At 56.1% G+C, this 13,559-nt stretch overlaps 1 protein-coding gene across 2 annotated transcripts in view; it reads left to right on the top strand.

Moving 5' to 3' along the window:
- Window positions 1-9,220: 9,220 nt before the first annotated feature.
- Window positions 9,221-13,559, top strand: part of CORO2B (coronin 2B) — a 132,946-nt gene continuing 128,607 nt past the window's right edge. The window contains exon 1 of one of the 2 annotated variants that reach the window (XM_072738967.1): window positions 9,221-9,353. Coding sequence is in view for 1 of the 2 variants with exons in the window: in XM_072738963.1 (XP_072595064.1) it covers window positions 10,167-10,181 (15 nt within the window). In the remaining variant the exon portion in view is untranslated. Of the gene's footprint in view, window positions 9,354-10,008; window positions 10,182-13,559 lie in introns of those variants that run through there. The other variant, XM_072738963.1, reaches the window with a different exon arrangement.

Consider the following 13,559-nt stretch of genomic DNA (forward strand, 5'->3'; position numbering starts at 1 on the left):
AAGTCCTGCAGAAATGTTGGCTATGATCATCATATGTTATTATGAAGCCAGTCCCCAGTGATCAGGCATTGGGACCAACCCCTGGGGCTTGGTCAGCCTGAAAAGCATGGGGATAAAACAGGAGGTTGAATATAAGCATTAGGCCTTCTAGAAACTTCTTTGCCACTGACCGGCTGGGCAACCCAGGGCAAGTTGCCTGTTCCCTACTCCACCTGCTGCTACCCCTCCTCTGCCAAGCCCATGCTTTTGTTTCTCATCTATAAAGTCAGGATGGGAGTAAGAATTAAATGAAATCGTGTGTACAGAGTGCTTAACACAGTGCCTAGACATAAATGGTGCCTATTATCATCATTATCACTACTCACTCTCTGAGGGGTTGTCATGGGGATGGGAACAAAAGAACAAGTATTCTTTTTCTTGGTTTGTAATGAAGGATATTGGGACCCAAAAAGTCAAAATGACCGACCTGAACTCCACCGCCAATTTCTGGTGCAGCTGGGATTTAATAACATAATATCACCGATCCCTCATACCAATGAACCAACTTGCTGTCTACAAACGATCTCCATGGTCACAAGCGTGTTTATCCTAGTCTCAGACCTGGGTCATTTTGCTTCTGGTTTTTAAGATAGATTTTTATTCTTTAGGGCAGCTTTAGGTTCACAGCAAAACTGAGCAGAAAATATAGAATTCCCGCACACCCCTCACCCCTTCTATAGACAGAGCCTCTGTCTCTATCAGCATCCTGCATGCACCAGAGTGGGACATTTGTTACCATCCACGAACCTGCATTGACACAGGGTTGTCACCCAAAGTCCATAGTTTACATTTAAGGTTCCTGCTTGGTGTGGGTTTTGACAAATGTGTGATGTTGTGTGTCCACCGTTACAGGAGCATACAGGATGGTTTCACTGCTCTGAAATCCTCTGTCTGCCTATTAAGGCATCCCTTCTCCCCCTTAACCCCTGGCAACTTCTGATCTTGTTACTGTCAACACAGTTTTGCCTTTTCCAGAATGTCCTGTGGTTGGAATCATACTGTATGTGGCCTTTGTAGAGTGGCTTCTTTCACTTCATAATATGCACTTAAGTTTCCTCCATGACTTTTCATGGCTTCAAGGCTCACGTCCTTTTAGTGCCGAACACTATTCCATGGTTTATCCGTTCACCTGCTGAATGACGTCACGGTGGCTTCCAAGTTTGGGCAATGATGAATAAGGCTGTTTACTGCTGTAAACACCACACGCAGGTCTTGTATAGACTCAAGCTTTCAACCCCTTTGGGTAAATGCCAAGGAGCACAGTTGCTGGATTGTATGGTACGAGTATGTTTAGTTTTGTAAGACACTGCCAAACTGTCTTCCAAAGTGGCTGTGCCACCTTGTGTTCCCACTAGCAATGAACGAGATGCCCTGTCGCGCCACATCCTGACCAGCATTTGCTGTCATCAGTGTTTGGGAAATTTGCCCCATTTTGCAGGTGGGGGGACTGAGGTGCAGAGAGGTAAAGGCTTCGCCCCGGCAGTGACAGATTGTCCTCCCACTCCACCTTCTCCCTGTGCACATAGCTCTCACGGTGTGTAGGCTGCTGCATGTTCTTTGGCTAAGGAGTCATTTTCTAGTGGGCTCTGTGCCCTTCCCAGCAGGCTGCAGAGGGGAGAGTCTCACCTGCAGGGAGAAACTACTTTGGTGAGTCACCTGAGTGAGCATCCCTGCAGAGGCGATCCTGTGCAAAAGGCAGACCTGCTGGGTGGGCTGTTTCTCTTTCCCTCTGTGGATGGCCGGGAGGTGCTGCAGGAAGAGCTGTCTTGCTTACAGTTGCAAATGAGTCTGTATCCCAATTCTGCCTCTCAGTAGCTGTGCAGCTGTGTGTTCAAGTCACCTGTCCTCCCACCTGAAAAAGGAGTGCCACTCCGTGGGGTTGTTGGTAGGGTCAGAGCAGACTGTGCAGGTAAAGTGCTGACAGGTAACACACCAATTACTTAGACCTTAGACCATCTATATTCAGCAATGATATTGCTCTATATCTTCTTTTCTTGTGATGTCATTGTCTGGATTTGGTGTCAGGGCAATTCTGGCCCCATAGAATGAGTTAGGGGCTATTGAGGGTCTTAATCATGAAATTGTAAGACATTGGAGGAAACTTCTGGGTGGTGACTGGGTGTCAGGGGTATCCTTGGAATGAAAGGGCTTTATGCTGAGCCAGCCCGGAGGAGAATGCATGGAGCATTCCTTGGGTGCCAAAGGGGGAACCAGGCACCGAGGGGCAAAGGGAGCAAGACCTGGGGGGAGGAGGGCCACTGTCAGGGACTGGGCTGGCTGAAGGGCATCTGGGAAGGGCAGCCCAGCTGTGAGTGTATCTCTAAGACCAAGTCTCTGAGGCCTCACTCCTGCCTTCCAACTTGAGAAGCTTCTCTCCCATGAGGCAATCAGGACACTTGCCATTCCTACTCCTGGGGGCGTCTTCAGGATCAGCCTACGGGAGCTAAGGGGGGCTAACTCTGGGCAGTACCCGGGGCCACTGAGTCTGCACATGTTATTTCAAGCTAAAGCACAAAAATCCAGAGCCATGGCCCCCTCTCTGGAGCTGCAGCAGGCTGACTCACCTCACCCCTTCCTGCTCCCTATCAAGCCTGTAATCTCCATGTCTTCAGTGGAAAGATCTTAAAAGCTTCCAGCTATGAATTTGAAGGCCAGGTTAAAATGCAGCACCACTGCCTGAGGGATGGGAGGTAAAACAGCCCCTTCCTACTGGTTCTGCGTGGTTTGTAAAGCACCTTCCCATCAGCTGGCCCACTGGGTGCCCACCGGACTCTGCAGAAAACCGGTGCTTCTCAGAATCCCAGGAGGACTTATTTAAACATACCCTGGACCTACCTCCAGAATCTCTGTGTCAGTAAGCCTGGTATGAGGCCCAAGAACCTATGTTTAGAGCAGCTCCCAGGTGAAGCTGCTGCTGCTCTGGGACCCAGGCTTCGAGAACCACCCATGTAAGGTGTTACCAAAGTTGAGATGCAAAAGGAGCTCAAGGCTGGGAATCTGGTTCCGCGTCCCAGGTGGCTCTGTACCAGCGACTGCTCACACCCTCTGTTGGTGGTTGGCGGCATGGCGGGCTTTTCTTCCCCTTTCTTTTCTCTTTTGAACATTTCTCATTTTTTCTTTTTTAAGATTCTATTTATTTAGAGAAAGAGAGACAGAGAGAGTAACAGAGATAGCGAGAGAGAGCACGAGCAGGGAGGAGAGGGAGAAGCAGGCTCCCCGCTGAGCAGAGAGCCCCACGCTCGGCTCCATCCCAGGACCCCGGAATCATGACCTGAGCCGAAGGCAGACCCCCAACCCACTGAGTCCCCCAAGCACCTTATTTTTCATCTTTAATAAATGTTTGCCAATGGATAGTTCTAGAGTAGATGGGTTCTGTTATCTCATTCTACAAAGGAGTACGCCGTGCCTGGCGAGGCTATGGTGCTTTGATAAACCACAGGGTCACGGGTGGCAAAGCTTGAGCTAGAACTCAGATCTCCTGATTCCCTTCCCGGTGCCCTGGAGGAGTCCTAATCCACAGGCTGCTCGGGCAGATACACGGCCCCCAGTGCTCTCTCACTGAGATCCCGTGCCAGCTCTCTGGGCCAACGTTATTACCTCCACGTTGGAGAGGAGGAGATGGGGTACGAGGAGGTCAAACTAGTGTCCTGATCACACAGATAGTGGAGGCGGTGGGGGTGGGGGGTGGGCAGTGCAGAATTTGAGTCCAGGCACTGCGGCTCTCGAGCACAGCACCCAAGCACTGCGCTGTTTCTGGAGCACATCTGTCTCTGGGCTGCATGTGCAATGCCTGAGAGGGAGCCCTGCAGGGCAAGCCATCCTCCCCGCCTGTGGCTGAATGTACCTGTTGGCCACCAGGGCCCGAGGGAGAGCTGCGGGAGCAGACAGGGCTAGGGGGAGCTGACCCCGGCTTCCCTCACTGCGCCCCGTTATGCAGCTCCTCCTCCTTCATCCGTCTCCGTACATCCCACATATACACGACATGCATATGGACACACACGCCCATACTCACACACACGAGCTCACAGAGGCACAGAGTGGGTCACGGATGAACAGCCTGTAGCCCAGCTGATGGCGTCCCCAGCCAAGGACGCAGATGTGTCTGCTTTCAGGAGGCTCACTGACCACTACCCCTCTGATATGGGGTGAAGGATGACACCCCAGAACAGCACCCCTCCCTCCCCAAATCAGCATTATGTGTGTTCTATAGGGGCCATGGAGAAAAAGGGTGAGGGACAAGGAGAGAGAGTGGGTGAGAGAAAGAGCAAGACAGAGACAGGGACATGGAGATAAAAACAGAGATGAGAGGGCAAGAGAGTGGAGCTGGAGGAGAGAGAGGAGACAGAGAGAGGGCATGAACGTCCAGCGGAGGGGAGGAGAGAGGAGAGCCCCTACCCGGGCATGAAGAGCAGTGGAGGGCCTGAGGAGGTGGAGGGCAGAGTGGGAAATGCAGACATGAGGGGTGTGCGTCGGTGAAGAAGTGTGGAGAGGACACAGTCATGCAGATTGGAAGCCAGGAGGGCGGGGGCAGCAGAGACACGGGGTGGAGAGCACCCGGGAACTGAGGCATGTAGCCGGGGAGAGAGATTGGGGCAACAGGGAAAAATAGACAGGAACGGAGAAATGGAACCCATGAGAATTGTACAGAGGGAAGGGGATGAAGCAGGGTGCTGGAGTTGCTGTGTGCTGGAATCACCGAAGCAAGGAGCAGCTCCTGTCCTCAAGCGTGTCCTACTGCACGTGCCAAACACACAAACAGGAAGCGACAAAACAATGCACAAGCACAGAAGGAAACTCAGGGAGTATGGAAAGGAACTGAGGCTGGGCGGCTACCGTCCTGCTCATACATAGTCCAGGAAGGCTTCCTGGGGGAGGCAACATCTAAGGAGAGCATGAGGAAGACTCTGATAAGTACTGAGGGGGAGAGATGGGCAAGAGTATGATGAGACAGGAGGCCTGAAGATTAAAGGGGCTGGAGCAGGTCTTGGGGAATCCTGTTCGGGCTTCATCCGGAAGGCCCCGGGGAGCCCCTGATAAGTTTCAGGGAGGCAGATCTGTGTGTGTTTGTTCAGGAGGGCATGGGCTGCTGGGTAGAGAAAGGATTGGTGGGCAAAAGACAGGAGGTGGGAGGACCAGGTGGAGCAGCCCAAGCGAAGCAGAAGGCTGTGTTAGGGCAATAATAGTGGAGGTAGAGAGGAGGGGAAGGACTGACGGGCAGTGAGGCCTGCAGGCCCTGTGGACTCAATACCCAGGGCAGGTGTGCATGTGTCCTGGGATGGCATGAATGAGGCAGCCAGGGAGCATAGGAGGAGCACCTCCCTCCTCTGGGGCTCCATGGCTTTGGCCATCTGCCCTGATACCCTGATACTGGGTAGCGCTCATGCCTGGTCTCGGACGTGTCCCCACGTCTGGGCAGGTGGCACCCAGCACGGTGCCGGGGCGCATGAACCCACTAGGCAGGGCACAGCCTGCAGTTGAGAGCACCGATGCCTCCCTCCAGGGTGCTGGGACTGGAGCCAGGGGGTCACTAAGGCGGAAGCTAAACGTGCCGGTTTACTGGATCGGCTGACCAGTTACCCAGCATCTGCGTGCCAGCTACTCCTTGTGATGAGAAAGAGAACACATGGTCATAGCCCATCCAAAGAGACAGGTCAAATCTACTTAGTTAGGATTATTATCAGGCAGTTCGAATCAGGCCACCGTGGAGGTGGTGTCAGGAGAGCCGCATAGAGGAGAGGCCATTTGAGCTGGGCTTTGAAGGGTGAACAGGAGTTTGCCATGCAGTGAAAGAGGTGGTAGAGGCATCCGAGGCCAAGGAGAGAGCATAGAGCAAAGCACCGAGGCATGAAAGCGTCTAGCGGAGACCAGAGCCGCTACTGTACACTCTACTCCACGGATTGTTTTTGTTTTGGGGTTTTTTTTTAAAGATTTTATTTATTTATTCATGAGAGACACAGAGAGAGAGAGAGGTAGAGACATAGGCAGAGGGAGAAGCAGGCTCCATGCAGGGAACCTGACGTGGGACTTGATCCCAGGACTCTAGGATCAGGCCCTGGGCTGAAGTCAGGTGCTCAACCGCTGAGCCACCCAGGGATCCCCTACTCCACGGATTGTAGCACATTCCCTCAGCCTCCCTGTCTGTAAAGGCCTGCTGATTGACTCCTAGCAAGCAATGCAGGACACATCCCAGAGGACCCTGGGGAAATGGGGCCCCCTGGAAGCCAGCAGTGACCTTGAGAACACACAATATAAAAGTAACCTTTTTTTTTTTTAAGATTTTATTTATTTATTCATGAGAGACGCAGAGAGAGAGGCAGAGACACAGGCAGAGGGAGAAGCAGCCTCCACACAAGGAGCCCAATGCGGGACTCGATCCCAGAACCCCGGGATCACGCCCTGAGCCGAAGGCAGATGCTCAACCGCTGAGCCACCCAGGTGCACCATAATACCGATCTTATATTGGCATATCTTTCCTTCCCAGACTCACTACTCACCCCCGTCCCCTCTGTCCCACTCCTACTTGCTGGGATCACTTTCCAAGTAAACCACCTGCACCCAACTCCTTTCTCAGGCTCTGCTTTGCGGAGAATGCAAACTAAGATGAGCCCAGGAGCCCAGGACGTTGCTGGAGCCCAGGGCAGGAGGAGTTGGGGTATAGACAACTGCACCACAGAAGATGCATTTCTGAATATCTTCGATGGGCCAAACCCTTGACTTGACAAAGGGATGCAGAGTTCTCTGAGAGGGTCCGCGCTCTCCCAGACCTCCGTCCTGGCGGGGAGATGAGACAAGAGGGGTGAGCCACCAGCTTGTGAGGGATCAGAAACGTTCTCTGTCTGCCTTTGGAGCATGTCACGTGGGTTGTGGGCAGCAGATTGATGTTCCTAATTACATTTGGCTCAAGCTGATATTAAGTATTTGTCTCATTCCCAGAGCCCACAATGCCAGCGGATGGTGGGGAAGGTGCCAAGAGCCATGCTGGCGAGCTGAGGCTAACAATCTGGGATTTTAAATATCCATGAGAGATAAAAGTGGACAAGTACAGCCATGGGGGAAGGGTGATTGGTGTTTTGGGGTTGTCCTTTAACGTCTTCCAAGAAGGGCTGGAGGGGCCCCAGAAAGGTCTTGAGGTCCATCCTCCTGTCTCCAAGACTGACCTACCCAGACAATCCAGACTGGGAATGTGACCCACTTCTGATGCAGGACAGCTCGCTGAGGGGAAATGCTTTTGTGAGTCTAATTTAAATTTCTGCTGCTGCACATCCAAGGTTTATTTGCTTGATTCATTGTTAATGGCATTAAATATTCACTGAGCACCTACTGTTTGCCCAGGGGTATACGGCAAGAGAAACCATGCCCTTGTGCTCCAGACACTTGACAGCTCACCATCTATGCCAACAGAAGCTCATGAAGACAAGACCAGGCACCCGGACCCAAATGCAACAGGGGGAGCAGCGGGGCTGGACTTGTCAGGGATGGATACAGCAAGGAGATAGGGCCCCTGAGAGGTGGGGGAGTGTTTGGGTTAGTGCATTAACATGAAGAGAGCATTCTAGGCAGGGGAGCGGTGTGGTCAAAGGCATGAGGTCCAACCTGGGAACGGGAAGAGTGTGTACGGAAAAGATGGAGAACAGCATCGACATTTGCTCCCCAGGAGAAACAGTAAGCCATCCAAACTCCTCATGTGTGGAAGCGGGGCTGGCAGCTTAGCTGTCCATCCATCTCCCAGAACAAGGGTGAAGCTCAAATAAGGCAGCAGGTTGGGCAGCCCGGGTGGCTCAGCAGTTTAGCGCTGCCTCCAGCCCAGGGCCTGATCCTGGAGACCCAGGATCGAGTCCCACATCAGGCTCCCTGCATGGAGCCTGCTTCTCCCTCTGCCTGTGTCTCTGCCTCTCTCTCTCTCTCTCTCTCCCCATCTCTCATGAATAAATAAATAAAATCTTAAAAAAAAATAAGGCAGCAGGTATGAGTACACCCTGGAATCCACAGAGCCAAGGCACAGCGCTGTGCTCCATTTAAAAAGACCTCTGTTCCAGTGCCTGGGTGGCTCAGCAGTTGAGTGTCTGTCTTGGGCTCAGGGCCTGATCCTATGGTCCTGGGATCGAATCCCACATTGGGCTTCCCGGTGGGGAGCCTGCTTCTCCCTCTACCTATGTCTTTGCCTCTCTCTCTCTCTCTCTCTCATGAATAAATAAATCCTATATATATATATATGACTTCTGTTAAAGTCCTGGCTCTGTCACCCTGTGATCTTCGACAGGTCCCCTCCCCTCTCTGAGTGTGTTCACTCATCAGCAAAATGAAGATGGTAATTCCTGCCTCATACTCTTGCATGTGGGAATACCAGAAAAAAGTGAAAATAAAAATAGCAGGTGGATCCACAAAGCGCTCTACAGATGCTGATTACTTGGCGCAGGGGACTCTGCGCGCTTCCTGAAGGCAGGTAACTGATCTCCCCTCTTCCTCCAGCACCTCCCACAGAGCAGGTGTCCACACACCACCTGGTCCACTTGGTCTAGTTCACTGCTTTGTGCAGTCGCGGTGGAGCAGGAAGCCAGCACTTCCGGGCTTGCAGAGGGGGTGCCCCCCTCCCCAAAGATCCCTCAGCCTCGGTTTCCACTAATCCCTCCTCTTCTGAGTCTCAGCGGTTCAGTATCTGCCAAAACCGGTTCTGCTCAGGTGCTCGGGAAGGAGGAGACCTGCGGGGTCACCTTCAGGTGGTTGCCTCTCAAGTCCGGGAGCAGCTCCCGTGTGTACACACACACACACACACACACACACACACACACACACACGATGTGACCCGGGTCAGGAGTCGTGCACCAACGGGTCACACCCATGCTCCTCCAGGCAGCGCTGCACCCAAGCGCAGTGTGCACACCTAGGGCACGGATCGGCCGCTTTTGCACCAAGGGGCTCTGCAGAGAGCGCGAGGCGACGTGGACGGAGCGGGCGCCAGGAGAACCGCCCGGCCCGGCTGGGTGCGCTCGCCCAAGTCGCTTGGCGCGCGGGGCCTCAGGGTCTTTCCCTGTGAATTGGCCACGGAGCCCGCGGGCCCAGCCCCCCGCGGCGGGAGTTAGGCTCCGGGACTGCAGGCGCAGCCCACCCCCCCACCCGCGACCCCGCGCCGGGTCGGACTAGGCAGGGCCTGAGGCCGCCACGCCCCTCTCCGGCCCGGACCCACGTCGCCAACCTCCAGGGGGCGAGCCCGGCGGGCTCCTCGGCCCACGCGGCGCCCCGGCCGTCCAGCGCGGGACTTCAGCCGCGTCCCCGGCCCCCGAGCGCCGCGGTGGACGCGCGCCCGCAGCCGGCAGGTGCCAGGACAGGGCCTCGCCGGGACGCGGGGCATCCGCGGGCGCGAGGGGGTTAAGGCCGCGGGCCTGGGCGCCGGGCCGGGGCTCCGGGAGCTGCGGTGCCTGGCGAAGGGCTAGCGAGCCCGGGGCGCGGGGCAGGGCAGCCGGCGGGCGCGCGCTTCCCCCTCCTCCTCCTCCCCCTCCTCCTCCTCTTCCTTCCCCTTCTCCCCCTCCTCCTCCTCTTCCTCCTCCTCCTCCCTCTCCTCCTCCTCCTCTTCTTCCTCCCCCTCCTCCCCCGTTTTCCTCCCCCTCCTCCTCCTCCCCCTCCTCCTGCTCTTCCTTCCCCTCCTCCCCCTCCTCCTCCTCTTCCTCTTCCTCCTCCCTCTCCTCCTCCTCCCCGTCTTCCTCCCCCTCCTCCCCCTCCTCCTCCTCCTCTTCCTCCTCCTCTTCCTCCCCCTCCTCCTCCTCCTCCCCCTCCCCCTCCTCCTCCTCCTCCTCCCTCCGCCTCCTCCTTTGTAGCGAGTTCCCGGCCCCCCTTCCTCCCCCCGCCCCCCAGCCTGGGCCCTCTCCCCCTCTCCCTTTCTTCCTGCCTCGCCTTCCTGCGGCGAAGGAGGCTCATCTATTATAAATGCACATTCGGGGCTGACATCAGCGGAGCGGCGGGCGAGCGCCGACGAGCGGTCCCTGCGCGCTGCCCGCCCGGAGCGCGGCCCCCAGGCTCAGCCGAGCGGCCCGCGGGGCTGGGGCGCGGGGCACGGGGAGCGCGCCCAGAGCTGCCCGCGCCGCGCCCGGCCGCCTCCCGCCGCCGCCCCCGCACCGCCCCGGACTTCCTGCATGACTGTCACAAAGGTAAGCGCCGCTCGCCCGCCGCCGCGCCCGGGACCCGGCCCCCGGCCCCCGGCCCCCGGGACCCGGCCCCGCCGGCGCCTGCAGCCCCCGGGCTGGGCGGCGGGGGGCGCGGGGGTGTGGGCGCGGGGAGGGGGCCCGGGCCCGGGGAGGGGCGGCGCGCGCCTCCTGGGCGCCCCCGGGCCCTCGGGTCGCTCGCGCCCCGGGACTGCGGAGGGAAGGGGGAGGATTGGCCCACATCCCTCCGCGCCGGCCCGCCCCGCGCCTGCATTTTTAACCCTTGTTTGGGGGTGCTGCATTTTTAACCCCTGGAGAGCAGAGTGGGGCAGCTGCGCGGTGTCCCCCGTCGGAGCGCGCCGCGGGGAGCGCCGCCCGCAGCACAGTGGACGGGGGAACGGGCTGGTCGCCCCGGGAGCCGCCGCACCTGCCGGCCTCCGCCGCCCACCCCACGAACTCCGGCCCCGCTCCGGAGCTGCTCCCCGGGAGAGGCGCTCCCCCAGCCCAGGAGCTGCTGCCACCGGGGATAGGACAGCTCCCGTGGTGACCTGCTCCGAGATATGGGGAGGGAATGTGACAGGGAAGGGGGAGATGCGCATTCCGGCAGCCAGAGTTCTTGGGCTCTGGCACGGGGGCCGGGTTTATTGGAGACACTTTGGGGGAACACTCTCTGCTATGGAAAGCAGACCGAGGTAGCTGCGCAAAGTGCACGGGCGTTAGGAGACCTGAGTTCACTCCCCAGCTCTACCCCAAACCCCGCGGGTGACCTTGGCTGGGCCCTTCCTCTCGTGGAATATGAGGATGAGAACATGGGTCCTGGGGATGGTGACAGGCAGTTGGAGAACCAGTAAGAAGATCCAAGGTGGTGAACCCACACTTTTCAGAGAGCTCTGTTAGGGTAAGGAGTTCACGGCCTGGTCCGTGATCCTTGGGGGTCCAGGCACCCAAGGCCAGATTCCAACAGCTGCCCACCTGGCTCTCAGGACTGGAGAGTTGGAGGCTGGTGGGGAGAGGACAGCTTGCTTGTGGTCAGAGCAGTGGACCAGATGAAGGGTCAGCTATGGAGGTGATGGGAGGGGTGGTTCTGGTTCCTCGTGAGAAGCCAGGGGCTACCAGTCCCCCCCGGGAGATTTGCCTGCCATCAGACAATGTGTCTGACCGTGGTCTTGGGCTCAATGCCAGAATTGGGACTTAGAGCCGTTTTGGGAGAATGAGGCTGAGGGTCTGCCTCAGTTTTAACTACTACTGGCAGGGCTGCTGTGGCCCACAGTGGGGAGGATGCTCAGTGTTTTGAAATGATGCAAATGCTCTTTGGCTGGGGAGGATTATTATCGTTAAGGTTATTAACGTCAAAGACGCAAGCAGGCCGAGGCAGAAGAGTAATGGATGGGCCTGGATGAGAGATAAAGCATACGAGATTTGTAGTAATAGCACTGAGGTTTGACTCAATGTCTCCCCTGTGTCTCTTTATGCACATGAGCTCAGGCAGCCTTGCTTCCCAGAAGGCCTGCAAGGAAGGTGTGTTCGGTCCCCCTTAAAAGAGGAGGAAGCTGAGGCTCAGAGAGGTAGAGGGACTTGCCTAAGGTCACACAGCAAGTAAGTAGCAGAGCTGGAGTTTGCCCCCAGATCTGTCTCAACCTATGGCCTGTGATCTTTGCAGTGCTCTGCACTATGGAGTACCCCAGCAACTGGGTTATTCCCATGAGAGGGGGTCACTGCTTGGAGGCTCAGGCCCTGGGTGGGGAGCGCCCACGAGGGTCAGTACTCATCTACTACATTGACAGGCTAGCCTCTTGATATCTAGTGATTACTCCCTAATGCCCTCCCCTTGGCCCCCATCCCCCACCAAGCCCTTCTGTATGTCCCGCCTGTCCTAACCAATGTGGCATCAGTTTAAGCCAGCTCAGAGGATTATATAAAATCCCCACCTTAACCCTAGCCTCTCTCCCCTTGCCAGGCCTTCACAGACCGGTAGTGTGCATCATGGGGAGGCCTAGAAGAGCAAAAGAAATGCAGGAGAGGGCCTGGGGGCCCTCCCGCTGCCTGCAAGCCGGCTGGAAAAGGCTTCTCTATGAGTCCTAAGGAGAACCACAGTGGTCTGGGAGTCTGAAGGCCAGGCCTCTGGTCCTCAACCAGCCAGGAATAGGTTGTGTGACCTTGGACTAGTCACTTCCATCCTCTGTTTTCCCATCTGTGAGGTGCAGCAATTGGTTTCCTTGATGTGTTGGGTCCCTTCTGTTGGGCCTTGGCTCAGCTCTGCAAGGAAGTTGGCTCTGATGGAGACAGAACTTTCTATTCTGGAGTGGGGGTTGGTCTAGTTACAAGACAGATATGAAGGGGAGCCCTGAAGGGGGAACTGGGAGGTGGAGTGACAGGTAGTGGAGAGCAGGGTTAGAGGGTGAGACCCCAGTCCTTGCTGCTGCTCCTCAAGGCAAAGGTCACCCCTTTCTGGTGACCCCCAGCTGCCTGCCCCCTTAGGGTCCTCTGGGCCAGGGTCCATTGTGGGTTGCACGGAGGTTCTTGTTAGCTCAGAGGGCCTGGAAAGTGGAGAAGAGGAAATCCGATGACAAGCTGCTAGATCTTCAGTAGCACTTCCTGAGAATACATGGGTCTTCAGTTTCTATTTACCATCCTCCGTCTCTCGTGCACGTACCCCAGCCCCCTTCCTTGTGAGGCGCAGCTGCTCAAGTCCCACATAAAGCCTGGGCTCAACAGCACTGGAGATAAAGAGCAGTGCAGGTCTCTTCCTGGAGTGGAACCTTCCAGCCAGATGCCATGACTCCTGGGTGTGACGCTTTAAACTCTTGCTTTATTGTGTCTAATTTCATAAGCTGTCTTAGTTTCTTTATGTAACGAGGAGGAGAAGAAAGAGAGAAGAAGGGATGCAGCTGCCCAGACCGTACACATCCACAGGAGGTTAAGGCCCCACCACCTCCTCCCAGTTTCAGTCCAGTATCCGTCCAGAGGGCAAGTGAGGGCTGAGGGAGCAAAGGCTGCTTTCTCAGGAACAGGGTGCTTTGATTCTTTGAGCCCTTCTGCTCGCTATCCACACGTCTTCTCTCTCTCTCTCTCTACACCATTTCAGCCATATGCCAGACTACCAGCACTTCTCTCTTCTGAATATGTTTCTAAACTGCCATGAGCTGCGAAAACAGAACAAAATTCATTAGAATTGTGTGTAGAGTATAAGTCAATAGGCTATAAGAAAAGTCTGCCCGCTATAATGCAGGACTGCAGGCATCTGCAAACTCCTTTTGCTGCTTTGAGGTCCTTCAGGGTGACTTCACCCTGACTTTTGTCTGGATGCGACCAGAGGTGGGGACCAGAGGTGGGGCTCGTAGGTAAGGAAGGTGATGGCTTTTAGTGACTGGGCTGCCTTGTTCT

Source organism: Vulpes vulpes, chromosome 15 (genome assembly GCF_048418805.1).
Source record: "Vulpes vulpes isolate BD-2025 chromosome 15, VulVul3, whole genome shotgun sequence".
NCBI lineage: Eukaryota > Metazoa > Chordata > Mammalia > Carnivora > Canidae > Vulpes > Vulpes vulpes.